Here is a 25,548-nt window from a genome sequence, read left to right as displayed (position 1 = left end):
AGTGATGATGGTGGCGCCATGCCGCTCTGATGCCATCTCACGAACTCTGTACTCGAGCAGTTGACTGCTGCGCTGGGTGCGCTCCCTGTGTGCCTATGCTTCGGGCTCCTTGCTCTTGGGCTCCTTGCTCCTGGGCTTCACGACAGCCAAGCAGGACCTGAAGCCCTTGTCCAGAGCCTCTCGGTCCAGATTCTTGCCTATGAACACGGCGCGGCACACTCGGGGCTCATCTTCCTACATGAGGCACAGGGGGGTTATGTTTTGGTAGGGTGGGGCAGCGGTTAGCCAGACTGTACTCTTCGTGGGCCGCCCTTGCACTGTGACAGGTGGGTGGTTAGCGGATGGCGGCTGGCCTGCATCCTGGCAATCTGCGCACAGGTAACGATAGAGCCAAGACTGTACGATGAGCTCTCCACCCACCTCCCAAGCCTTGACGTTGCCCTCGGCCGAGCTGCCAAACTGCAAGATGCTGTGCACTCCGTGAAAGACAAGCCTGCGGCACAGGGGAATGGAGGGGTTTTATCCAATCTGTGGGGAATGCTAGATGGCCTTGATGGGCTTCTCCCCTCCAGACCGAAAACCAGGAAGGCTCGGCCTCCTCAGCATCCCCGTGCACATGACTCTGCATCGCCAAACCGCTGCCTCTGAACAGCCAACTCACTTCTCGTCGGTGCCGTGCATGGCGAGTATGCCCTTGCTCCTGAAGATGTCGGGGCCGTGCTCTGAAAGCAGCTTGCTCAGCCACTCCTGGAACTTTTCGGTGTCGAGCTCACCGTCCAGCACGATTCCCACCGAGGAGACGCGCGTGTCATGCACGTGGTCCTCCTCGTCAGACCCGCTGCCAGCGGCATCCCGGGCCTGCACAGCAGGGATTTGGGGGATTGGGGAGGGATGGGGGTAGTGCTAGGGTGTCAAGCTGTCACAAGCCCTTGCTTGACCTCGAGCAGTAAAACAGCAATCACCAGTACCTGCAGAACCCCTACCACCCCGACGCTTCCCGGCAAGACACCGGCACGGCTCGACAGCTCACCTCCAGCTCAGCGGTGAGAGTCTTCCCAAACTCAAAGGCACGGGCGTCCAAAATTTTCTCCACATCGACCTTTGCATACTCGCACTCGAGGATCTCCACCCCAGGGTTCACACCCTGGGATGGTGGGAGAAGGGTGGAATCAGCATGAGCAATGGTGAGACAAGTGTGAGGCTGACTCGTGCATGTGTGCTGCTCCAGTAGTCCTAAGACCTCCATCCATGAGGCAAAGCTCCATCCAGTCAATCTCCAGGAGCCCACTTGCCTAATCATGCAACCATCACCCACCCACCTTGATGCACGCCAGCACCTCCTTCTTCTCATCCTTGGTTGCCAGGTCGACCTTATTCAGGATGAGCTTGTCAGCAAAGGCAAGCTGCCGCTCTGCTTCATTCAGGCAGCCCACGGGCCGGTCGTCATTGATTGCCAGCATCACGTGCTTGCAGTCCACCATGGTGACAATGGCATCCACACGGAATGACTGCAGTGAGGAGGGAGGAGCTTGGTATGTTTGGCAATGACGAGGGAATGGCAGAATAGCGAAATGAGCTATGCACGTAAACGAGCTATTGTACTTGAGGAGATGTGAACCATCCTGGAAGGGGTGGTAATGGTTCCATATCCAGAGGGAGGAACAGATCTGTGGGAGGTATCAAGAGTATACCATTCGATCCCCTTCAGCAGGCGACTTCCAGGCCCATACGCTCAGCCCCAAGCGCACCTCCTTCATGCCATCGTCCATGAAGAAGGTGTGAGCGACGGGTGCTGGGTCGGCCAGGCCCGTGGTCTCTATGAAGATGGCATCAAACTTGTTCTTGCGCTTGCGGATCTTGTCCAGCACACGAACCAGATCCCCGCGGATGTTGCAGCAGATGCAGCCATTGTTCATCTCAAAGATCTCCTCAATGGTGTCGATGACGAGCGCATTGTCAATGTTCACCTCGCCGAACTCATTCTCGATGATGCAGATTTTCCTCCCATGATCACCTTTGGGGGAGTATTGGACGACAGAGTGTGTGAACAGCTCTGGGGATGTTGGGGATGGGACCGGCCCCGGAAGCACTCCGGGACTGGAGGAAGCGTCGAGGAGTCACGTGCACGAGGCCCCCACCGCGTCTTGCAGGCGACCCCCTGCCAGATTCCAACCTCTTTGTGCCCAACATAATCTGCAAGTACTCCGCTCACTCGTGAGGATGTGGTTAATCAGGGTGGTCTTCCCGGATCCCAGGAAGCCTGTGATAATGGTCACTGGGGTGCGCGTGTCCTGCATGATGACGTGCAGTTGCTCTTCGACTGGCTTTGTTTCCACAGTGAGATGTCTCGGAGCAAGTATTGCGCGATGAAAATTGCCTCCAAGAGTCAGGGTCCGCTCCGCCGACTTAGGAATCCCGGGGATTCAGAGCTGCAATCCCCAAAGGAAAGAAAGGAGAGCGCGCCATTCCACGACGGAACCACGAGATCGACATTGTTGCAAGCAGGCATGCACATGTCCCTTTCAGTGCCATGGCAAGGCCGTGTGCGGGATAGTTGATCGCGTATATGTCGTCAGGGCTGCATCGCAGCAAGTTCGCATCCCGTTGCGCTCCATGAATTGATCAAGCATGTGCGGACGCACCAACACCACGCTGCGTCGTGACGAGGTACACAAGGCGTATGTAGCTCATACCAAGCGTGGAGCGGCGTCAAGATGTGGTTCAAGACTTAATTACCCCCTTATTCCCCTTCCCTGACCCACAGATCGTGCGAGTGGCGGGCACCAGTCGATGGACCGGCGAGAATGCCTTCAATCCCAGTTACAATGCCGCCCCAGGTGCCACGCGCTCACCTGTGGTGCGCGTGGCACAGGGGATGGGGAGGGAGATATGCACCATGCGGTGAGCAGCTGGTGGTGTACTGAACTGGGTAATGTGCTTCATGTTGAACTGCTGCCTTTACCACAATTGTCTGGGCATGACATGTAATCACTGCATAGAGCTTGTCCTTGATGCCAGTCAAGCCCCACGCCCCAATCATCGACTATTTTTATGAGCTGCCCACCTTTACCGGCTTCACAGATGGGGCCTGGTCCCCTCCTACACCAAGCCTGACGAGCTGCCTGACTTCTGGCGCATGTTCAATGCCCGCAGCGAGACCCTGGCGGAGAAGCCCACCTTCCAGAGGCTCCTCTCCCGTCAGCGCTGCCTCGTCCCCGTGGCGGGCTTCTACGAGTGGAAGAAAGAGGTGCGGTCCGCAAAACAGCCCTACTACGTGCACTTTGAGGGGGGCAGGCCCATGGTCATGGCGGGGCTTTGGGACACCTGGCAGGCACAGGAGGGGCCCATGAGCACCTACACCATCCTGACCACAGGTGGGTGCGGTGTGGACCATGAGCGCACGAGTGACAGGCTTGGGTGGAGTGGAGATGTTTGGGCAAGGGTTGCAGAGCCACACCTGTGATCATGGTCTCCATCACTCCCCCACCAACACCTGGCAGACTCGGGTCCCAGGCTGGGGTGGCTGCACGACCGCATGCCAGTCATCCTCGACACCAAGGATTCTCAAGACCTCTGGTTGCTCGATGGGCCCGGCGACCCCAAAGCTGGGTGGGTGGGTGGATGGATGTGCGGGCTGGGGTCCTGTGGGAGGGTTCTTCGAAGTCATCTTGCAAGCTGAGAGCAGAGGAGGTATTTCGCCAAGCTACCCACCCATGCCGTGGCTCAGTCTCTCAGCCATGATACCACTCCTCCCCAATCTCCCTTGCAGGACGTGGAGCGCGGTCTGTGGTCCCTACATTGGGGAGGACCTGGTGTGGCACCCCGTGACGCCAGAAATGGGCAGCCCCAAGCTCCAGGGCCCCGAGTGCTGCGCCGAGCTGAAACGGCCCACCATCACCCAGTTCTTCGAGAAGAAGAGTGGAGCGAAAAGGAAGACTGACAGCACACCTGAGGATACTCCAGGAGGGAAGCTCGCACGCAACAGCGACGAGGTCGGTGAGACCAGGGGCTCCCAGCAGATCTCTCAGATGGGGTCACAACCTGCGACACCAGCTCCAGCCATCAAGAAGGAGTCTCCCAAACCCAGCGATGCTGTTGGGGCGGCCGAGGACGCAAAGGGGCAGGGCGACCGGCAAGATCCCATAGAGAAGGAGGAGGTGGTGGAGGAGCCAACCCCTAAATCCAGTCCTCAGCCTAAATCCAAGCCCAGTCCAGCAGGGAAGGGAGGGATGGGTGCTTTAAGCAGTCCGGATCCCTCTGAGAAGCAGGCATCCATCACACAGTTCTTTTCCAAGAAAAGCTGATGCGCAGAGCTTTTGCCTCCGTACAATTTCTGGTCGCTGACCAACAATTTTGAATGGACAGCTTACCCAGCGGTTGCCTTTGTTCGATCTGTATTTCGTTTGTGCTGACAAACTCAGAGCCTACGTAAGTGTCTGCCAGCTGTCGCTTGTTTAAGGCATGCACCCCTACCCTGTATTTTGTGGCCCCCTAACTTGACGCAGTTTGCGATCAGGGATGTAACAGCTGCTATGTTGCAGCAAATTATTGTATAGTAGCTTGGGGCAGGCTGGGGAAGACCAAGCCTGCAGTTATGTCAGCCTTGTAATTCCTGGGTCGGGAGGGTGTGAAGGATGAGTGAGGGGTTCTCCCTGCCTGTCAGAGGCTGACGGAGGTGAGAAGCATCCCTGCTCAACCTGATCAGTCTAGGCAGCATCGGGCAGCAACAAAGCCACTCACCCGAATCCGGGCCGCGCAGGCCTTGATGCCGGCATCCAGTATCCTCTTCTTCTCCAGGCGGAACTGCACGGCCAGCGCCATGGGCCCCGACATTCCTCCTTTCCTCAGAACCTCTGCATCCTCCTCAGCGGTTGTCGGGAAGTGGGACAGCGAGATGGCGCACAGCCCCGTCAGCGTCCGCAGCGCCTTGGCCTGCTCGTTTGTGGCGGGGAGGGGGCATGGCATGTGTTGAATCATGTTCCGGCATGCCACATCGCACTCAAGACACAATCCTGGAAGCAGTGAGGTCGATGAGTTTAAATTTGAGGACCAGACGCGTGCCATGGCGACCCTGCGCCAGCCACCAAAACTCATCATCAGGCCACAGCGGACCCCCGCCCACCTCGCTGACGAGGCTGAGGGGACTGGCCCAGTCTCCCAGCGCCCGCAGCGTGAGCCCCTCCAGCTCAGCAGGCTGCGCGCTCACAGCCCGCAGGCCCGCCAGCAGCCTCGCGTCGCAGGGTCCTTGGACGCCGGCCCTGGCCCGCCGCACAGCCACCGCGGCGCTCAACCCCGGGGCGCCCGCCAGGCCCAGCGCCTCCAGCGCGGCGCGCGCCGCGGGGGCCAGCCCCTCGAGGGCGGCCAGGCCCACCAGTGCCCGCGCCGCTTCGATCAGGCTCAGGTCGAACTGGAGCTGGACGTCGTCATGAGGGTTGCCGGGGACGATGAAACCTGGGCAGTTGAGGCGGGGGTGAGGGATACATGAAGGCCTCTGGCGTTGCAGCAGTTGGCTCATTGATGGGAACCCCCCCGCCAAAGTCCGGCCATGCTAGCAGTTGTCACATCCACCACCAACCGTCCACTGTACCATAGTCCAGGAAGAGGTCGTCATTGGAGAGGGGGCCGTAGTTCAGACTCACCTCCTCCCCCGCCCGCAGTTGGCGGGCAGCCACCAGGCAGGTGGCATCGGCCGATCCCTCCACCTTGGCGGTGGGGCCATCAAAGGTATGGTTTGCCAGGTCGATGAGGGGAAGCAGGACGGGGGCCGCGCCACGCTGGGCGCGAAATGCTCTGGAGGAGGCGGCCGCCCAGGCCCAGGCAAGGCCGCCCATGTCGATGCTGGCGTGCGCAAAGGCCGGCCGCGGTGCCGCCAGGTGCTCCCTGGCAAAGGACACCAGCCAGCGTGACCGCTTGTTTATCTGTGATGATTTGTGGAGCGTTCGGTTATCATTTGGTAATGAGTCCCTTGTTCCCCTCCAAATTTGGGCACCGAATACCCACAGCGTGCATGGGATGGGGGTCGCTGAGTGCAGTGCAGCAGGCCATACCCCCCCACAAGGCGTCTGCTCTGCCCCATCATGTCCTAGCTCCCTACCCCTACCCCACCCAATGGACCCCCTAAAACCTGCTGGACGATGGGGGGATATTGCAGGGCCTCTACGGCCTCCCCGGGGAAGAAGAGGGGCACGCCGGGGAAGGCGCTAGGCAGCGCGGCGATGTAGGGCCAGAAGGCGCCGGCGCCCTCCCCCACGGCGCGCTCTCGCAGGGCGTGCAGGCCGAGGCGGGCGCCCCAGAGCTCCGCCGGGACCCGGTCGAGGAGGGTCTGCAGGTCTGAGTCCGCCGCGCCGCCCGCCCCCAGCTGGGCGGCCAGGGGGAGGCGCACCAGGATCGTTCCCGGGGACACGGCGCTGCTGACCCCCAGGCCCAGCCCGGCGGTGGGACTGGTGCGGACGTGCAGCGCGCTGTGCACGCTGCCCCCCCGCAACACCACCCAGGAGGACAGCAGGGCGCCAGGGCTGGTGGACGGCGCAGGCATGCCCGGGTCCTCAGTCAGGTGCGCGTTGCCTGCTGGGAGATCCGTGAGTTGGGATCTGGGCCGGGTTGGAGTGCGTGATGCAGAGGGGGTGTTGTGCAACGATGGGTGTATGTCTGTGGAGCGCTCCTTGCAGCAGGCCCCTGTAGGGTAGACCTGAAGACGTGCCAGCCTACCGCTCACCTGAAATGCACCGTCTCGCGGGTCTCAGTGGCGATAAGGAAAGCGATGCGGTGCGTAAGCAAGACTGCGTCATGGGGTGGATCAGAGGGGTTCCAGATTGGAAGGTTGATATCCGCAGCAGGACCTTCCCCTCCTAGCTACTGAAGCAGCGCCGGCATGTACCTTCTACATATATTACGAATCTCTATACTCCACATTAGATTTGCAAGGACGTACTGTGTGCTCGTCAACGAAGTATTGTGTTGGCAGAGTTTGAGCGTGTACTCTCTGATCCCCGATCGATTGATGGGGCCGGGGGGTGCCTGACGTGGCGCCCAAACTTTCAGATCTCTCTCATAAAGCGAGAGTTGTTTCTTAAACCGTCTCCTTTCAGCGCTCTCCGATGCAAGGATAAAACGACGGCACTGCGGGCTCCGATCTTTGACACGAGCCTGTGTTTCGACCGACCGACCGCCTCCCCGGCCCATGTTGGGACGCAGCGCCTACTTGCTGGCGTACAATGCCACGCTCAGCGCAGGATGGTACGCTGATGGGCAGATGGATCTGTGTAGTGGCATGGCGGAGCCCCTAGTATCATTTGTGCTTTACTTGACATCTGAGTCCTGCTTGCCGACACCTGCAGGGCCTATGTCCTGTACTTGACCCTCTCCACTATTGCAAATGGGGGCAGCCTGATGGACGTCTGGCAGGTGCGCCCATGAAAGGACCGGTGTGCTCCTTTCGCGTTGATGGTTTTGCTTTCGATGCAGACAGATGGCATACAGGCTTGGCTAGGCCTGCATGAGCTGGCTTATGACCACAGCCTCACGACTCGAGACCGCACAAGATCGATGTTCAGAGGGGGCCCCTTGTGCAGAGAATCTAACCAACCCCATATTCCCAGGCAGTGGAGCTCCCCCTGGAGATCGTGCAGACGGCAGCCGTTGCCGAGGTCATCCACGCCGCCCTGGGTGTCGTGCGCTCCCCCGTCCTTGTCACAAGTGGGACGTGGCTTGCAAGCATGCACTTATGATGGGCTGGAATCAATATCTGAAAAGCAGGCTGCGTCTGGGGCTTGATGGTTTTGAGGGAGTATGAGGGACTCATTGCATGTATTGCAATCTTCCTTGCAGGCCTCCAATTGTTGAACACATAACATTCCTATCCAGCTCCAGCACCTGCCACACCTCCCATGCCGCAGGCATGCAGGTTGCCTCGCGCCTGTGGATCCTCTGGGGTATTGTGCACCTGGTCCCAGAGGCCGTCACAGCTCGCCAGGTGGCCGCGGTCTCCATTCCCGGGACAGGAGGGGCTGCCATCGGTTTGTCCCTGGCCACTCTCACATCAGTCTGGGCGCTGAGTGAGGTTCTGCGCTATGGTCACTTTGCAGCCAAGGTATGGGCTTTGTTGGGGCTGGGGTAAATGGTGATGACCGGCCACTCCATTTGCTCCTCTGCTACCCAAGAGGCGGCGAGCTCACGACAGCCGTCCTGGCCTTGTGCAAAATCATGCCTGATCAATCCTCCACCATACCCACACAGGAGGCTGGCATTCAGTCCAAGGCCCTGCTCTGGCTGCGATACACTGGCTTCATCGTGCTGTACCCATTGGGTAAGGACATGAATGTGTTGGACTGGCCTGGAGTCTAGGAAGACAATAATCATGACTTGGCTTGTCCGTGTTCTTCTTTCCTCAGAATGTTTTTGGCCAGGACAGGTCCCCTGTTTGAGGCGGTGGAAAGATGGTCCCAACCTTTCTTGAGGATGGCGCCAACAATGCTTATAGTGCCCTCACCTCAAAGTGTCCCCATCTGCTTACGTCGCAGGGGTTTCAAGCGAGCTGGCAATGGTGTACCTCGCCAGTGGACCCATCCGGAAACAGAGACTACTGTCTTTGAGCCTTCCCAATCGCCTCAATGTGGCCTTTGACTACTATGTGGTCTGCTGGATCATCGTGCTTGCATACGTGCCAGGTAGGTTCTTGATGTTGGAACTCAGTGGACTCGACAACTCCCGGCAAGAATATGCTAGCATCAATCCATGTTCCCTACTCCACACATCTGCAGCCTTTCCACAGCTGTATGGATACATGCTTGCGCAACGACGCAAGCTTCTGGGAGGGGCAAGGCGCAGCAAGCTTGGAAGGAAGCAGGCGTGAGGATTGTCGCGCCCGCGCGCTGCGAGCAACTCAGTTGCGAATGCCATTGAACTTGCCAATTGTGACTGCGACCCGCGGCACGCGCTTTTCCTCCTTCATGCCTCAACATCACAGTGCAGATCAGATCACTGGCTTCCAGATCGATCCGACATCAGTGCTAAACATAGGAACCCCTGTGCGCGCAGAAGCCTGAAAGGCGATTCATGACCGATTCGGAGCTTGGCTGATGAACTACGTCCAATAACATCAAGTTGAATTCTGGCATGAATTGAAACATTCTGCATCTGGATGGGTGACCCGTCCACGACCTCCCCAGTCGACGTCGACGAGGAGTTCGGGGGGGCGCTGGGCCTCACATCGCCGCTTAAATTAAATCCTGGCCTGCCCACCGTTCAAGTGGACCCTGACTTACTAAATGATGATCTATATGGCGACTTGGTGGATGAAAGAGGCACAGGAGGCACGCTCTTGGGACTACAGCTTGCCCAGGTTGGTGACTGGATTGATCTGATCAGACTATGGTGTCCAGAGGGATGTCCGCCCATGCGCCCGTTCGGACAGCCCGCTCAATGATAAAATTCATATTCTTCAATCAGGAGAGGGCGCGTATGAAACAGACAACTGATGAACTTGAGGCGCAAAAGGCAGAGAACAGCAGACTGGAGGAGGCCCTGTCAGCCGTGACACAGGAGCGGGACGCCTTACTCCACAACATCTCGGTCCTGTACAAGACAGCCAAGCTGGAGATTGCCAGGAAGGACGCAGAGATCAAGGAGCTCAGATCCAGGTTAGGGATGTGGTTCGTGTATGAAGGGTGCTCTATGGCGGCGGATACAATACCATTCTGCTTTTGTGAGGTGGGGCGATGGGCGTTCTCTAAAACCTATTCCTTTGCATGCCATTCGCCCACAGATCCACCTATTATGCTGCCACACTCCCTCTCAGGGCAACTCCCCACCCCTACAGCCGGGCTCAATCCCAGCCCCCAGCAAGGGAGCAACAGCATGATGCTTCTAGTAGTCAAGCGAATCTCGTGATGAGGGGTGCGGGTGCTGAAGCTGCCCGGGCACGGAATGAACCTTCGTCCCAGCAGTATAGTCGTGACTCAAGACCAGTGAGTGAGAGCAACACTGCTCGAGACTCTGATGCCCATCGTTATGAGCGGGGCCGAATGTGGTCGTCTGGTGCTCAGGATCCAGGCAGCAGAGGGAGGAGTGCAGGACAAGGTCGAGTCTCACGATGAAAACGCCGACATTGCTGTGCTGTACCAGTTTAGGTGCCTATATTTCCCACTGTACGGGTCGAAAGCTGTAGCATGATTTACCAATTGTGCTACAGAGGAGGTCAGGATCAGTGGGAACCTAGATCCTATGGACTGAGTGAGAACGGACCATAATCATGCATGCGAATCCCAGCACATCTCAGATGTGCAACCTCGGTGCCTGCAGGCCCTCCCCGCACACAACGGGGACTGCTCAAGCAAACTGAGGCTCAGGATTCAGCCAGGTGTTGAACACCAGCGTGCCCAGGATGTAGAGGGCGCCCGTGATCTGGAACACAAGGGTGAAGGACCCAGTCTTCTCCGCTACGATGCCAGCCACTGTGGAGCCGTGGAGGGGTGGGGAATGAGAGGGAGCGATGGAGAGGGTCCAGGTGACAACAGCACTCCCACGGGCCTGGCACACATGATGCCAAACCATTCCCCACCATTGACACCATCCAGAACAGTGTCTTGGCCCCTTTGTCCATCAGGAGCATCCCCCACTCCGCCTTTCCACAAAACCCCTCCCTTACCTTGGACACCGGCCACCCCCGCCAGGGTCCCAAAGGTGTTGCACAGGCCAAACAGCTTCCCCGCGGCTGCCGGCGCCACGTCCCCCACCGCCCCCACGAACCCGGCCTGCCCCAGGGAGGTGATGCCTAGCGCGGCGGTCATCGCCCCCACCGCCACCGGGATGCTCAGCCGGCTCCCACCCCCCGCCAGCACCGCCAGCGCGACCAGGGGTCCCAGGAAGGCCAGGCTCTGGATGCCGCAGCGCATGCGCCGCCGGGGCCAGCCGCGCGCCAAGAGCATCTCGGCCAGGCCGCCGGCCAGGGAGGCGCCGCCGGCCATGGCCGCCCATGGCAGCATGCTCAGCAGGCTGCTGGACCGGAGGTCCAGCCCTGTGAGGGTTGGGAGCGGGTGGGGCGTGGGGGAAGGGTTGGGTGGACGCTCTGTATTCCCTGTCACAATGTTGGGAGGGATAGGCCCCGCCACCCGGTCTTCCAGAATCCCGTGCTTCTTCCAGCAGAGTTTGGGCTGCCTTCTGCTGGGGACCACACATTACAAGAAAGTCATACATCCCCCGCCCCCTCTCCTCCACCTCTCCAGGCCCCCAGTCCCTCACACAACGTTCCTCTTTCCCCCAGCCACTCCCCCACCTAGCGTCCGGTAAAAGTAGGTGGGCATCCAGTTGAGGTAGATGAAGTAACCCCAGTGGTTGACCACGGTGGCAACGATGATGGCCCACACCGAGCTATTGCCCAGCAGGTCCGCCAAGCGGTGGCCGCGCACGGCTCCCGCCCCCCGCCGTGCGCGCTGCGCGCCCCCGCTCGCCCTCCCCGGCACGACGATGGCCCAGGCCGCCAGCAGGGGCAGCCCCGCCGCGCCAAAGGCGAGGAAGGGCGCGCGCCAGCCACCGCGCGCGATGAGCCAGGGCGACAGCACCAGGCCCAGCAGGTTTCCGGAGTGGAAGCCGGTATAGGCGGCGCCCAGCGCGGCGCTGGAGCGGGCGGGGCTGACGCGTTGGGCCACCAGGCTGATCATGGCAGGCATGGCCACCCCCTCCCCCAGGCCCACCAGGAAGCGGGTGAGGAGTACGGCGGGGAGGACAAGGCCCAGGGAGCGGGTGAGGGGGGTGACCGCCAGCAAGGGGAGGAGCAGGCTGGAGAGGGAGAACCAGGCGATGCCCCAGCCCAGCACCGTCTTGCCTGCGTATTGATGATGAAAGGGGGGGGGAAGGTTGGATCAGTGGGAGGTAAGCTTGTGGTGGTGGGTCACAAGCGAGACAACTGACGATGAGTGGGCCGGCCTGCACCATGCTGTGTGGGCATTTGGAAGGCAGGGTGTGACTGGTGAGGGCTGCGATACCAGACTCGAATGAACCCATTCGTCCATTCTCTGCCACTCAGCAAACACCTTTTGATTGGGCATTCAGGGGCCCACGTACCTCTCCCCTTGACACACCCTTCCCGAGAACACACTCCTACCTCCATACTTGTCTGCCGCCCAGCCCCCCAGCAACTGCGTGGCCATGTAGCCCCAGAGGAAGGCGGACTGCACCAGACCCTGGCGTGCAGGGGCCCACTGCAGCTCGGCGGCCAGCGGGACCATGGCCACGGAGAGGCAGATGCGGTCCATGTTGCAGACGGCCAGGGCCAGGGCCAGGGGGGCGGCGATCTTCCACAGGGAAACAGGGGCCAGGTCCGCGGACGGAAGGGGGGTGTGGTCCTGAGCGGGGCCTGGGTCTGTGCCGGGGTTCAGCGGCGGCGCCATCCCCGGCCCAGGCTCGGGCGGCGTCGCCATCACCATGCCGGGGTGACGGGGAGGCGCCTGCGAGGCCTGGAATGGACTGGCCCTGGCGGGGCAGGAGGGGGGTGGGTCTTTTGCAGGAATGCACCGGAACTCAGGATATGGGATCTGGGTGCGGATGGCCTGCTGGCGTAACGCCCTGCAGGGGCATGGCACCCTGGACTATTGCCCCCAACTCCCCAGGTCCTTTCTGTCGCATGTTCTCAGCCATCGGGCTCACCCGCGAGGCAGTGCACAGCGATGTGTCAAGCCAAGAGCTGATTTAAATCGTGTCGCACGCCCATGGGCGCTGCATGCTGATGCCGAGGCGTGCGGGCAGGGTCTCGCAGCCGAGGTGCCGACTGTTGGGGAGCAGAGGTGCATGCTGCCGAGCCTTGGCGGAGCAGTCCCGCACTGCATGCAAATACTAGCCCGTCATGCAGACCGATTGCAGTGCTACATTGATCGAATGCATGCACGAGGGTACCTGTCGCTGGCACCATAACCAAAACATAACGCAGCACGGCCCATCCGGTCTGCCAAGTCGACCGCCCCATGCTGCTGGGACCCGATCATACGGAGCATTACGACCCCCGCATCCAATTACCGCACTGATCCACAGGATACTCTGACGCTGATTTACCCATTTGGACTGTAATAAAGCTCAAGTCCACGGATTGCCCCTATCGCCTCTGCAACAGGCAAACTCGCAGTTCCCACAGCCTGGCATGCAGGCCGTGTCGCGCTCATGCGTGGCTCCAGGACACTATTTCGGGACACAAGCGGCACATGGGCCGCGATTAGCTAGGTTTTCGCTGGCTTCAAGGCCATGCAACCCGCGCCCAAGGACCATCGTCCATGCAGGCACGGTGGAGATCTGGGTGCATGCATCGTTCCAGCAACGAGGCTGGCGCTTGATGCTGAGATTGGTCAGGAATAAACGTATCGCCGTTCGACGCGTCCAACCTCAAGAGGGCTGCGGGAAGCCTTTTCTGAGGGGTCTGCTCGCCCTTCCCAACTCTGTTTTTTGCCTAGGGCGATGTCAGTTCACTTCACGCTCCTACGAGATGCTCACCCTCTGCGCTCCCACCTTGCCCCCACACAGAGCGCTTTGACGAGACGGCTGCATCTGTGCGGCGTCTGCTGGACCGCGACCGCAAGGACACGGCGCTGGAGGACCTCGATTTCCTGGGGTCCCTGGCCCAGGAGGAGGAAAGCGGGGAGGGCGGCGAAACACCCACCCCAGCACCCTCCAGCCAGCCCAGGCCGGAGCCCAACCCTGCAATGAGGGACAGCGCAGCCGCCCGCTCCTTCCTCTCGCCGTCCAGTTATTCCCCCGGGGACGATTTTCTGGGCCCCAGCTCAGACCAGGGCCGCCCTGAGCCATCCCTGGAGATGCGGCCCCTCGAGCCGCCCTCAACCAAGCCCTGGTGGCAGGGCATCACCAACATCCAGATCGTGAGTTGTGGGTAGGCCTGCCGGTGGGACCAGGGAAGGAGAGATGGCACCTCTGATTGTGTGCAGAGGAGCATGCTTGCGGTGGATGGTATGGAGTTGCCCCCTGCTGTGTGCATGCTCTGCACTTTGTATTTCACCAGAAAGGCCAAATTACTCTCCTCTGACGTGCTTTGAGCTCCAACCCCTCCATCCCCTTCCTCATCGGCATGAGCAGTTCATTGCCTTCAGCTTCACCACCATCATCGGCCTCATGTTTGCCACGTTCTGGGTGGCGGTCCGGTCTGGAGCCGTTCATTTCAACGATTGAGGGAGCTGCAGCACCTCCAGAGCCGTGTTACATGCTCCCAAGTACATTGTTGTACAGTGATGTGAGGCAGGGAAATTGACATGCGAGGGAGGCGGTGAAATTGGAGGGACGTAAGATTTAGCATCATGCTATAGAGGCACTCATTCTGGCAAAGTTTCGGTGATGTGGCCTCTGAATATGCATCAGCCTGGCTGATGAGAGCTCTCAAGGGAGCAAGCATGGAGTCATGTATTTGGGGCGGTGGTGGGAATGCATTAAATAGCTCTAGGATACGGGCCGGGGTTGCGAGGCGGCGTGTCACTCCATGTATCGAGCAGCCATGCACCCGCCAGCCCGGCTGCGATGGCAGCGGGTGGTCGATCTACCCGGTCTGGGTCTGGTCATCAAACATGCCGGCGTGCATGGGGACATACCCGGGGGGCAGCGCCTCAAAGTCTGGATCCCTGCCAAACCCCTTGGAGGCGATGTCGATGAGCATGGCTGCTGTCAGGCCCCAGACGCTGTACCACTCCCTGTCGGCTGCCTGGTAGTCGAAGAAGTGCAGCCTGGCAAGGGTGGTGGGAATGGGTGAGGATCAACAAGGGGACCATGGAGAGCGGGATCAACTCTGAGAGCCAGGGCCACTGCGACTGGCCACGTCAGCGCAGGCCTCAGCACCCTTGCTGCAACACCTACAACATCGTGATCGCCTCCGGTTGCCAGGCCTACGCAAGGCTGGTCCTGCACCCACGGTGGCCCTTGCCCATCCTCCCGCCTTTGTGCCCGACACAGTGTACTTTTGCCAAGGGTCCAGTCCTCCCTGCAGGCCCCAGGCCATAATGAAAAGCCCTTGCACAATGCGCACCTGTACGGCATCCCCGGGGCAAAGGTGGCTTCCCGGCTGGAGTGGAGATCGGAGGCCTCCAGGAAGGTGTGCAAGGGGGGGGCAAATACCGCCTGCACCTCGTCCGGGTTGGGGTGGAAGGCGTGGCGTGCGGGGATGGTGGCCAGCACCGGGGTCACAGACAGCAGGTGCTTGGAAAGGACGGGGCCCAGGCAACCCAGCACGCGGACCGAGTTGGGGTCCAGCCCCAGCTCCTCCTGCGCCTCCCGCACGGCGGTGGCCACGTCGTCGGCGTCGCCCTCCTCCCGCTTCCCCCCCGGGAAGCAGACCTCGCCGCCGTGGGACCTCAGCCCCGCTGCGCGCTGCGTCAGCACCACGTGCGTGCGCCGCGTGGCCGGGTCCTCGAACAGCGGGACCAGGACGGCGGCATGGCGCGCGCTCACCTGCGGCGCGGCGGCGGGTGTTGCGGGTACGTAGGTTGGGCGCGGACCAGCCAGGCAGCTGTTGGGGCCTTTGCAGGGCAGGCAAGGCCCAGCTCGAGGAGTTGGGCAGCCGCCTCTGGTACATGAACACCGCTGCACACAGGTGTGACTTGCTGACTTGCATGGCTAACCCAACGCAGCCCCACCCGGGCCCCGGAGCTACGACTCGCTCTGGAAATCAAACCCTTTAAATCATCGACTCACCGGCTGGCAGGCACCGGCATTGGCCACGGCTCTGCACAGGTTGGCGACAACCGCCTCGAACCCCAGCTCCTCCCGGCGGTCCTGCCGTGTTTGCACCACCATGTCCGTAGGCAGGACGGAGCGGGCAACCACGCCGGCCCCACGCGACCCAGAGAATGCAGAGCGACCCTTTGGCGTCTTCAATGTCCGGACGAGTGCTGAGGCTCGGTGCATGCAGGCAGGGACTCGCAAAGGACAGGGGGGAGGCCGACAGCAACCTCACCCTCGCAAGGAGCAATGGTGAGACCAATGCGTCGGCACCTGGGTGTCGGACCGAGACTTGAGCATGCTGAAGAACAGTCAGGGAATCCTCTGTGGAGGTGCAGGTCTGACCGATTGCGCGCCAGCTCCAACGAGTCGTCTGGCGTGGTGGGGAGGCCCACCTGCATGGTAATGCAAGGTGAAACAGAAGATCATTGCACATTCGTGGTGGTGATCCCTTGCTGCAGATGGGTTAAAATGACCGGATTAATTCCCTCCTTTATGTGCTTCCATTCCACAGCTTGTGCTTTACAAGGAAATCACAGTTGGAGGCTGCGTGGCCAAGGGGTCGCTTGGGAGGTCCTGCACTGAGCTGAATCAACGAGTGGGTTCCCAGACAGCAACTACCAAGTGCAGTGCTTGCTTACTGACCTCTTACATGTCAGAGTCATGCAGCCTGTCAAGGACACCGCCATGCCACATTGCGGCTCAAAGCGATGGAGCAGTTGCTGTCAAGGGTTTGTCAGATAGCTCACTCCTTCCCTTGTTCAAATGTCAGTAATGGATAGCCTCAGCACACCATGATAGAGTCTGCTGATCTTAGCCTTGCAATCATATCTTGTATTGGCCAAGCTGTCGAAGAGGAGTGCGCGGCTGAGAAGGGGGTCCTCAAGAGCAAATTACGTTGATTGATGTCTTCCAGGCCCTCGCCGGCCCCTACAAGCCCCGACCCCGCATCTCGAGCTAATGAGCCGACAAGACCCTGCTCCGGGAGCGACAGGTGGGTCTGGGGGTGGATGCAAGGATGACACCCATGCTTGCAAAGCTAGGGGAATGGTGGTCCGTCTTGCTGGCACTGTGGCAAACAGAGGCTGATCTTTGCTGGTCGTCCACTCAGTTTTCTGGGAACACTACATCACGATCCAAGGATTGTGTCCCATCTTCACACTTGAGCATGAGATCAACATGAGAGACGAAGAACACCTCAATGAGAGCATATACTCGAGACCCTAGGTTTTGCCTCCAATCCAAGGCAGCCCATCCACCCATCAAGCACACCCAAAGTCAGAACCGAAACTCCTCTCCCTTGCACACAGGGTGAGACGTTCAGACACCAAGCTAAGTGAGTAATTTCAAGCGAACATCTCCATACCCACCACGGGTGCCTCATGGCGGCAGCCTTTCCTCCTGGCTCTGCTTCGCTGCACAAGCACGGCAGACAGGTCTGGAGGAGATGTCACATATGATCTCACTATTTGGAGCACGCTCCAGATGGCCCAGAGAGACTGCGGCAGGCCCAGGCACAGAGTGGACATCTGGGCCTTGGAACAACTAGTTGAACCCTGCGTCCTCGCGGCCCGATGAGAGGAAGGGCAGGAAACAGCATCGTTTTGTGAGCCTCCCTCGCCTACTGAGGTAACTCCACACATGTTCCCCTCTGTCATGGAGATGCTTGTTACCCTTGATGCTAGCGGCACCATGAGAACCCAAATTTTACTGGAACTTACCACTTCTAGCCTGCTAGTAATCTACAGCTTGAAAAGGTCGTAGACGCTCTGGTGCAAGCTAGGAAAGGAAGTCCAGGCCTTGATTCTTCTGGCCCCTAAAGAGCATCAGCAGATGGACAAAGACGTGGCACATTGTGGCTGAAGCTGGAATAGTTGGCGGTGGCTTCCCCATTCAAGCTGACAGAGTGCCAACCGAGATTCCTGACTATGAATGCGCCTCAGTGGTCAATCCGTTTGCACTCAGTCATCTGGAGCCCATGTCACGTGGTACCCCTGACAAAGGTAGGTCCTGATGGGCTGCGACTCTGCAGCGAGCTTTTCATTTTTGGTTGGCAAGCCAAACAGCCCTGCACCTTCTCCATGACACTGATGGCCGCTACCGCCACATGCTGTGCCTTCCCCTCCTTGTGCTACAGACCAAGAGCCTGGTAGACAATTTCAGCTTCAGTGAAGTATAATACAATCAGTCAGGTACAGAGTCCAGCGTGGCAGACAGCAGATGGCATGGGAAGGCGAGGTTTGTATGTAGTACACCCGGCACCTCACGTTCGTTGGGGCATGGCCGGCACCGCCGGCAGCCCAAAGCTGTCGGTGCCCTCGGCCCCCGCAGCCTGGGCAGTGGGGGCTGCCGGGAGGTCCGGTTCCTGCAGGTAGGCGGGCACGCTGCCCCCAGCCTCGCTCTCCATTGTGAGCTCGTCCTCTAGCGCATCCAGCTCCCCCATGAGCTCTGACTCGTCGATGTCATCCGGGGTCGCGTAGTTGGCGCCCAGTGCCTCCGTGATCTCGTGTTGCATGTCCTGGCACGGTGGGGGAGTGGTGGACCTGAGCAGACACAGGAAGAGGGGTTCCCCCGGCACAGCATGCGACGGCGGGACTTGGATGTCGCATTACGAAGATGCATGGTGCCCCGTAGCCTCCCCGCCAGCGAGCATGCAATCCCCGGCGCCTCACCAGCAGGTCCTGCATGCTGTCCTGCATGGACTCTATGTTCTCGATGCGCAGATCCTTGTGCTTCATAGTCTGTTTCAGCTCCTTGCCGGCAGCCTGTCCGTGGAGGGGTTTGTGAGGAGGTTGGACGACTCTCCAGGGGAGCTGAATGCGCGACGTGTGTCCTTGAGGCCAGAGGTAAAAAGAAGATGTACCCAGCTTCTGGCCCACCCCACTCGCGGCGCCCCTCCAGGTCATCACTCCCCGCGCCACGACCCTGCGCACCGCCATGGCCTGCACTGTGTGCACCGAGTCCTGCATGGACTGGATGGCGAAGCTGGTCTGCTCTATGTTGTACTGCTGGTTGTACAGCTGGTCACGCTGGCTCTCGTACAGCTTCTTCTGCTTCAGCACGGTCAACGCCCGCCGCTTGGCCGCCTCCTGGGCGGGCCCGGGCCGTGTCCGCTTGATGTTCTCCCGGTGCTTCACCAGCTCCGCATCCAGCTTCCTGATCTTCTCATCGATGCTGTGGGTGCAGGGGTGGGGGGAAATGAGGCCGTCTTGCGCAAGCTGCATGCCTGCGGGGCCCAGGGACACCCGGGCCCAGCCACCGCAAGGTCGACATGATCTGTGCGTCGCAATGCCCCCCACTCCACACTCACGTGTCACCCCGCGTGTTCAGCTTGTCAGTGGCCTGATCCAGTGAGGGAGGCGGGACCTTCTCCTTGCGACCGAAGATGCGCTTCATGGTGCCGGGGCCCGGACCGGCAGGACTCCAGTCACCCTCGACGCGTTGAGAGGTGCTGGTGAGCAAGTGAAGGGGCTGAGTGCTATTCTTGAGAACCTTCGAATTTAGTATCAATGTTTGAGTGGCGTGGTGTCAGGCAAATGCTGTAACAGAAAGACGCAGGAGCATTCACCTTCCCAGGTGGTTCCGACCCTGAGCGCGGGGAATCCCCTACCAGCGTCTGTTCATATTCGTGAGACTCCCCCCTGACCTTCGTATGGCAGGGACTCCTACTTGCCAAGTAATCAGTTGACAATGCCACTTCAATGCTCGTTGTGGTACACTGACGCGGGTCTAACATACTGGGAAGCATGGATTGCCGACATGGACTCAGTTGGAGACAGTAACAGCTCTTTGTGTTCTATCTTCAGGAACACATTTGGCAGCGCACCCATACAGTGGCGCACACGCAGCTGTACCTGATGTGGCTCTATTCCCACATGTTTCAACTTGATCCAAAAGTCACTCAGACTCTCAGCAGCTAGACTTGATCGCATCTTTGGCCATGAAGATGCTTGCGCAACTCTAGGAATGGGACGAGAAAAGAGCCTGCTCTGATCGGATATTTCCATTCTCTGGATGGGACTGAGATGATTCTGAAGAAATGCTGCTCGACTTATTTGGAAGAGCAGCACCTGACACATGCTTTGAGGCTGCTGTGGCTGGGATGTGCTGTATTTGTCAGCATTGAGCATCTACGGGAAGACGGCCATAACCACGCGCTGCCTATCATGCGGTGGATTGTGTGGAAAACGTACAATGGACAGAAATCAATCCCATTGCGAGCCTAGCGTGCAGCCATGCGCTCCCTCTGTAGCCCCGCTCCAAGACAAAGCCAGCCAATGCCAGACCCCACATAGAGAGGGTATCTTCCTAATGACCTCGCCCATCATTTCCTCCAAATTAACTATAATGCCTTGATTGTGGAGTTGGCTTTGGATTGCAGCTGCTCGCGCTGGCACTTTTGTAGGCAGCACAGGGTATGCCAGCGCCGAACTTTGTGCCCTTGAGCAGGCCACAAGGGCACAAGACTACACCATGCAGCTGTTATACTTGGAACTGATACCATTCTTACCAACCAAGGCACAGTACAGCCTGCACCGACTCACTTTGCTTGAGCGGGGCACAGCGCCGCGACTGATCCTGCGAGCTGTGGGGAGTTGCGACTGTTCTGGACCTCGGTCTTTGAAAAATGTGTACGATGGGATCAAGTCATTCAAGTATGCTCTTCACATGAGCAATCGGGGGAGACACGGTGGCCCTAAAGGTGTTCATCTGATTCAAGTGTAGTGGGGGGGTGCTGTTTGTCCCGGGGCGCCCCCCGCTCCCCGACCCCGGAGAAGGGCCCCAGAGGACTCGGCCGCCCACAGAGGAATAACCGGGCGTGGCTCGGCCCTGCGCCTCCCTCTTTCAATATTTCACCTGGTGTTCAGTGCACGGACACGTAAAGAACTAGATACAATGGCCGAGGGAAAGACGGTGAGAGCTTGGCGTTGGTGGACCGGGCAGCATCAGAAACTCCTCTTCCCCGCCCGCCTTGAAACTCACTGTAACTCCCTCCTCTCCCCCCTCGCAGCATCTGTCTATCGTTATCGTGAGTGAAAGGGACTGCCATGTGTCGGGTCGTTGACCACGGTCGGCTCGGGCGCTGCTGCCCGCGTCGCGAACGTTCCCTGCAAACGCCGCGCAGCCGTCCCTTTTTCTGCCGCCGCCCCACCCCCTCGCTCCCCCCTTCAATCACACCGCAGTGCGGACATGTCGATTCCGGCAAGTCCACCACCACCGGGCGCCTGCTCTTCGAGCTTGGCGGTATCCCCGAGCGTGAGCTGGAGAAGCTGAAGGAGGAGGCCGCTGCCCTGGGCAAGTCTTCCTTCGCCTTCGCCTTCTACATGGACAGGCAGAAGGAGGAGCGCGAGCGCGGTGTGACCATCGCCTGCACCACCAAGGAGTTCTTCACGGAGAAGTGGCACTACACCATCATTGATGCCCCTGGTGAGTGTGGTGCTGGATCCTGGGGACAGAGCTTGTTGCAGGTGTGGGAGACTGTGAACCGGCAGGCTTGCTGATGCTTCAGGCGCAGTACCCTGGCTCAATTGCTTTGCCTGTTCTCTCGTTGGGATGCTTCCTCATGCCGTGAATGTTCACCCCTCCTCCCCCCCACCCCCTGCAGGCCACAGGGATTTCATCAAGAACATGATTTCCGGCGCTGCCCAGGCCGATGTGTGCCTGTTGATGGTCCCCGCCGATGGAAACTTCACCACCGCCATCCAGAAGGGCGACCACAAGGCCGGTGAGATCCAGGGCCAGACCCGCCAGCACGCTCGCCTGCTGAACCTGCTGGGTGTCAAGCAGCTGATCGTGGGTGTCAACAAGATGGACTCCGATGTCGCCAAGTACACTGTGAGTGGATGGTAGAGATTGTGTGTTTGTCAGGGGCCTGGCACCTCAATATTGACTCTGTAGGGTCCCAGCTGCCAGCGGTGTGTGGCGCCAAATGTGCCTGATCCTTTGGACTCGCGCTGACCCGCTAGTCACACACTTCTGTCAGCCCAGGCTCACCCCCCCTCCCAACACCCTTCCTTGCCACAGGAGGACCGCTACAAGGAGATTGCCAACGAGATGCGCCACATGCTCATCCGCGTGGGCTGGAAGCCCGACTTCGTCCAGAAGTCCGTCCCCATTGTCCCCATCTCCGGGTGGATGGGCGACAACTTGATCACCAAGTCCACCAACATGCCCTGGTGGACTGGCGTGGACGTGGACATCATCAAGCGCAAGGTGCATGTGCACACGCTGCTGGACGCCCTGAACGACATGGTGGACGTCCCCGAGCGCAAGGCCGATGCGCCCCTGCGCCTGCCCATCTCCGGCGCCTACAAGATCAAGGGCGTGGGCGATGTGCTGGCGGGCCGCGTGGAGCAGGGCATCGTGAAGCCCGGTGACGAGGTGGTGTTCATGCCCACCCACACCGCCGCCAACCCCTGCACCGGCAAGGTGTTCACCGTGGAGATGCACCACAAGCGCGTGGACAAGGCGGGCCCCGGCGACAACGTGGGCATGAACATCAAGGGCCTGGACAAGAACAACCTGCCCCGCACCGGCGACGTGATGGTGCTGAAGTCGGACTCCACCATGAAGCCCGTGAAGGACTTCACCGCCCAGATCCAGACCCTGGACATCCCCGGCGAGGTCAAGGCGGGGTACTCCCCCATCGGCTTCGTGCGGTGTGGCCGCTCCGCCTGCCGCATCACCAAGATCAACTGGAAGGTGGGCAAGGAGACCGGTGGCAAGAAGCTGGAGGAGCCCCACTCCCTGAAGGCCAACGAGATGGCCGAGGTCGTGTTCGAGCCCTGCCAGCCCCTGGTGGTGGACTCCTTCAAGAACTGCGAGGGCCTGTCCCGCATTGCGTTCCTGGATGGAAACACCGCCGTCATGCTCGGCAAGGTGGTGGCCACCAGTGCCAAGTAGACGGAGCGTGGTGCGGGAGGGAGTGTGCCGAGCGGGGAGTCCCGGTCCGTGCGAGTCCCGGTAGCTGACGCTGGCGAGCCGTACGCCCCGAGGGTCCCCCTCCCCTGCACCCTCTTCCCCTTCCCTCTGACGGCCGCGCCTGTTCTTGCATGTTCAGCGACGATGTAAAAGGAAAAGCTGCAGCGGGGGAGTCAGAGGGCAAGCATTGGATTGGACAGGGCAGGATGATGGTCAGGTGTTCCATTGACGCAATGAGATGAAATCCTGGCTCTTTTTTCCAATCTCCATGTCGAGAGGTTCGTGGACCTGTTCCACGGCCCCGTCCGATCATCTGTGCGGAAGCTCTGGTCGCAGGCGCCAGCCTGGCGGACGCCCTCACCCTCCACTCCGCTCCCAAACCCCCGACCCGCGCCTGCTTCCCCACAGTCTGCCATCAGCAACGCATTACATCAGGGTTCCGGGCAGATCGAAGCACTCACCATGCCCAGCGCCACCAGCACCAAGGTTACCACGGGAGGGTCCAACCAGAGCCCCGGCCCGAAATCCAGACCCCTGAAGGATACAGGGGACGAGGGCGGTGCCGCATGGGCCACTGGTGATTTTGGAAATTCTCTGGCCACCCCGCAGAAGTCGGAGGCCAAGGAGAGCAAGAGGTCCGCCCCGGACAGCACCAGCAAGGAGCCCGTGGAGGAGAACGAGGACATGCCGAAGGCGCAGGAGGCCGGCGAGGCCAAAGCACCGCGCATCAAGGGCCTGGAGACCTTTGACGGCAAGCTGGTGCCTTTTGCCGCAGGTGGGGCCCGAGGCACGATGGAGGGGGGGGGGCAAGAGTGCGAGCACGATCGCTGCCGAGCATGGGCCCTGGTTGCGTGACTGGACCGTCGCATGCAAGGGTCTGGGCTAGCACGTCGCGCACATCGACCATTCTTCGCCCCCCCCACGCCATCGCAGGGTTCGAGAACATGGTGCGCACGGCCCCAGTCTACAGGTCCCACCGTCTGCATGCCATCAACCCCACCGCCGCGGTCTCTGATGATGTCAGCTACCTCTACACCCTGGTAGGATGGGGAGCTTCTTTCCGAGTTTCCTCGGACGGGAGCCATAAGAGTGACTGCTCAAGTGTTTCGGCATGCATTGTGCAGAAATTCTCCACCACCTCAAAATCTGCAGCCTTCCCTCAAAAATGCCTGATCGCCTCCTGCCCCATGCTGCCCTGCAGGATTCTGGGCGCGTCACCCCCGCCTCTGCCGCTGCCGACCCCAACTACGATGCCGAGTTCATCCGCAACACCACCGCGGCCAGCAAGGGCGGTCTTTTCCAGAGCCTGTTGCAGCCCATCAAGTAGGTGCAGGCAGCCGGAGTACGACCCACCCACCCCTGAACACACTGCCTCCATGATACGGATGAAACGGACCGGGCTCGCTGTGTGGGTGGGCCTTGGGCCTCACCCCACGTTGCGTGCTGCCCTGGACATTGACCCATCCCCTCTTAAAAATGTATGGTCCATGCGCTTTTGCATGCTCCCTGACCATGTTAAGTTCTGGCTTCAGCATGAAGACGGGCTGCGCGGGCGGGCCAAGGGCCATGATCGTGGCTGTCCTGGCAGCAGGGCGATATGAAGGCGAGGCAGATCAGTGCTGCACCATGTCCAGCTCCGTCACGCGGATTCATGAACGCGAGACTGTCGACACTCCCTCACGACAGGAGAACATGACCAAAGAAAGCTGAAACGATACCGCACCTTGGTATGCATAAAGTTTGTTCATAGAATAGCCCAGCGGCTCGACAAATACGGTGGTACACCCCGTGCAGTGGGTGGATCACTCGTAAGCCTTCGGGCAGGATGGTGGAGCTGGATGCGTTTGAGGCACCTGATTTCGACCCTGTGACGTATGTGAACGACTACTGTCAGAAGAAGAGCCAGGATGCGCCCATGGATAGGTATGCTAGGGTCACTGGGTGGTGGGTCTGGAGAGGACGGCATCAAGGCTGGGAGCATGCACTCATCTGCAAGCTCATACTCACCCACCGTTTACCGATTCCCCCTTCAGGTACCTTACAGAGCTGGAGCTCAGACTGCAGCTCGTGAGCGAGGACATCGTCGGGAAATTGGCGGATGCCAGCTCCCGAGCCTCTCTCCGGGTGCCTTCTGCACTGAAGGAGCTGCTAAACATACAGGCACGTCGCCAGTCCAGCAGAGTTTAACACGCAGAAGGCATTCGCGTATCCTGACAGCCAAGCGCAGCCAGCCCGCCTTGCATGCATGCTCCTTCCTTGAACGCTTGTTTATGCCGAAATCCATGGGGAAGGGACAGCGGTGCACACACTCCTGCGTCCAGTGGAATAGCGCCACAACACAGCCTGCCCCTACCCCTGCGTGTACTTCTTGGCTGTGCACCCACGGAGCCCAGCTCCACCTTCCCTGCAGAGCGACCTGGCCTCCGCCCAGGCCAGCATGGCGGAGGTCCAGGAGCGGGTGAACGCCTCGGCCGTGGGGCCCGGCGCCCAGGCGGTGGACACCCTGCGCCAGCTGGAAAGGGTGAAGGGGCGCATGCAGACCGCGGCCGACACCCTGGAGGTGGGCGCCGGGGCGGGCGGGGAGGGTCATGCCAGGGAGACGGACTTGGCTTCCCATGGCCCCCAGCCTTGTACCATGGACGTGGCATGGCGGAGGTCCAGGAGCGGGTGAACGCCTCGGCCGTGGGGCCCGGCGCCCAGGCGGTGGACACCCTGCGCCAGCTGGAAAGGGTGAAGGGGCGCATGCAGACCGCGGCCGACACCCTGGAGGTGGGCGCCGGGGCGGGCGGGGAGGGTCATGCCAGGGAGACGGACTTGGCTTCCCATGGCCCCCAGCCTTGTACCATGGACGTGGCCCCTCCCGAGCCGCCCCTGCATGGTCACCTCCCCCCCTTTATCGTCACCCTCCCCCCCTTTATCGTCACC

The 25,548-nt window shown here is 60.2% G+C and overlaps 11 protein-coding genes across 11 annotated transcripts in view; 6 read left to right on the top strand and 5 right to left on the bottom strand.

Annotated features, from left to right (window-relative positions):
- Positions 1-93: 93 nt before the first annotated feature.
- On the bottom strand, positions 94-2,297 carry F751_6287 (COBW domain-containing protein 1; the record flags this gene model as incomplete). Its single annotated transcript, XM_011400730.1, has 7 exons — positions 94-234; positions 421-493; positions 662-858; positions 1,031-1,144; positions 1,320-1,508; positions 1,749-2,014; positions 2,213-2,297. The coding sequence occupies 7 exons, from the start codon at positions 2,295-2,297 to the stop codon at positions 94-96; spliced, it is 1,065 nt and encodes a 354-aa protein (XP_011399032.1).
- A 331-nt stretch (positions 2,298-2,628) lies between these two features.
- F751_6286 (UPF0361 protein yoqW) lies at positions 2,629-4,304 on the top strand (the record flags this gene model as incomplete). The annotated part of the gene is made up of 5 exons (XM_011400729.1): positions 2,629-2,667; positions 2,765-2,901; positions 3,082-3,374; positions 3,501-3,609; positions 3,770-4,304. 5 exons carry the CDS (start codon positions 2,629-2,631, stop codon positions 4,302-4,304), a joined length of 1,113 nt encoding a protein of 370 aa, XP_011399031.1.
- Positions 4,305-4,597: 293 nt separating this feature from the next.
- F751_6285 (Histone-lysine N-methyltransferase setd3) lies at positions 4,598-6,535 on the bottom strand (the record flags this gene model as incomplete). Its single annotated transcript, XM_011400728.1, has 6 exons — positions 4,598-4,612; positions 4,741-4,932; positions 5,123-5,194; positions 5,372-5,451; positions 5,576-5,918; positions 6,125-6,535. The coding sequence occupies 6 exons, from the start codon at positions 6,533-6,535 to the stop codon at positions 4,598-4,600; spliced, it is 1,113 nt and encodes a 370-aa protein (XP_011399030.1).
- Positions 6,536-7,180: 645 nt separating this feature from the next.
- F751_6284 (Very-long-chain (3R)-3-hydroxyacyl-[acyl-carrier protein] dehydratase PASTICCINO 2) lies at positions 7,181-9,044 on the top strand (the record flags this gene model as incomplete). The annotated part of the gene is made up of 7 exons (XM_011400727.1): positions 7,181-7,236; positions 7,338-7,404; positions 7,599-7,695; positions 7,896-8,089; positions 8,236-8,305; positions 8,520-8,666; positions 8,971-9,044. The coding sequence occupies 7 exons, from the start codon at positions 7,181-7,183 to the stop codon at positions 9,042-9,044; spliced, it is 705 nt and encodes a 234-aa protein (XP_011399029.1).
- Positions 9,045-10,326: 1,282 nt separating this feature from the next.
- F751_6283 (putative anion transporter 4, chloroplastic) lies at positions 10,327-12,422 on the bottom strand (the record flags this gene model as incomplete). The annotated part of the gene is made up of 4 exons (XM_011400726.1): positions 10,327-10,451; positions 10,646-11,014; positions 11,273-11,821; positions 12,101-12,422. The coding sequence occupies 4 exons, from the start codon at positions 12,420-12,422 to the stop codon at positions 10,327-10,329; spliced, it is 1,365 nt and encodes a 454-aa protein (XP_011399028.1).
- An 82-nt stretch (positions 12,423-12,504) lies between these two features.
- Positions 12,505-14,166, top strand: F751_6282 (hypothetical protein; the record flags this gene model as incomplete). Its single annotated transcript, XM_011400725.1, has 3 exons — positions 12,505-12,534; positions 13,509-13,859; positions 14,074-14,166. The coding sequence occupies 3 exons, from the start codon at positions 12,505-12,507 to the stop codon at positions 14,164-14,166; spliced, it is 474 nt and encodes a 157-aa protein (XP_011399027.1).
- Positions 14,167-14,527: 361 nt separating this feature from the next.
- F751_6281 (Nudix hydrolase 15, mitochondrial) lies at positions 14,528-15,777 on the bottom strand (the record flags this gene model as incomplete). Its single annotated transcript, XM_011400724.1, has 3 exons — positions 14,528-14,711; positions 15,011-15,432; positions 15,676-15,777. The coding sequence occupies 3 exons, from the start codon at positions 15,775-15,777 to the stop codon at positions 14,528-14,530; spliced, it is 708 nt and encodes a 235-aa protein (XP_011399026.1).
- A 2,188-nt stretch (positions 15,778-17,965) lies between these two features.
- F751_6280 (Charged multivesicular body protein 5) lies at positions 17,966-19,098 on the bottom strand (the record flags this gene model as incomplete). The annotated part of the gene is made up of 4 exons (XM_011400723.1): positions 17,966-18,220; positions 18,375-18,467; positions 18,582-18,876; positions 19,013-19,098. 4 exons carry the CDS (start codon positions 19,096-19,098, stop codon positions 17,966-17,968), a joined length of 729 nt encoding a protein of 242 aa, XP_011399025.1.
- Positions 19,099-20,598: 1,500 nt separating this feature from the next.
- Positions 20,599-22,605, top strand: F751_6279 (Elongation factor 1-alpha; the record flags this gene model as incomplete). The annotated part of the gene is made up of 5 exons (XM_011400722.1): positions 20,599-20,616; positions 20,714-20,731; positions 20,886-21,129; positions 21,308-21,537; positions 21,727-22,605. The coding sequence occupies 5 exons, from the start codon at positions 20,599-20,601 to the stop codon at positions 22,603-22,605; spliced, it is 1,389 nt and encodes a 462-aa protein (XP_011399024.1).
- Positions 22,606-23,085: 480 nt separating this feature from the next.
- Positions 23,086-23,950, top strand: F751_6278 (hypothetical protein; the record flags this gene model as incomplete). The annotated part of the gene is made up of 3 exons (XM_011400721.1): positions 23,086-23,398; positions 23,557-23,663; positions 23,825-23,950. The coding sequence occupies 3 exons, from the start codon at positions 23,086-23,088 to the stop codon at positions 23,948-23,950; spliced, it is 546 nt and encodes a 181-aa protein (XP_011399023.1).
- Positions 23,951-24,448: 498 nt separating this feature from the next.
- F751_6277 (Conserved oligomeric Golgi complex subunit 7) overlaps positions 24,449-25,548 on the top strand; it is a gene marked incomplete at both ends in the record, with an annotated part of 6,343 nt that continues 5,243 nt past the window's right edge. The window contains 4 exons of the mRNA XM_011400720.1: positions 24,449-24,546; positions 24,657-24,747; positions 25,034-25,183; positions 25,279-25,392. Of these exons, the coding sequence (XP_011399022.1) occupies positions 24,449-24,546; positions 24,657-24,747; positions 25,034-25,183; positions 25,279-25,392 (453 nt within the window). The remainder of the gene's footprint in view (positions 24,547-24,656; positions 24,748-25,033; positions 25,184-25,278; positions 25,393-25,548) is intronic.

This window comes from Auxenochlorella protothecoides, assembly GCF_000733215.1.
Source record: "Auxenochlorella protothecoides strain 0710 unplaced genomic scaffold scaffold85, whole genome shotgun sequence".
Classification (NCBI taxonomy): domain Eukaryota; kingdom Viridiplantae; phylum Chlorophyta; class Trebouxiophyceae; order Chlorellales; family Chlorellaceae; genus Auxenochlorella; species Auxenochlorella protothecoides.
Note: the sequence above shows the minus strand (reverse complement) of the source record. Positions and strands in the feature narration are given on the sequence as shown.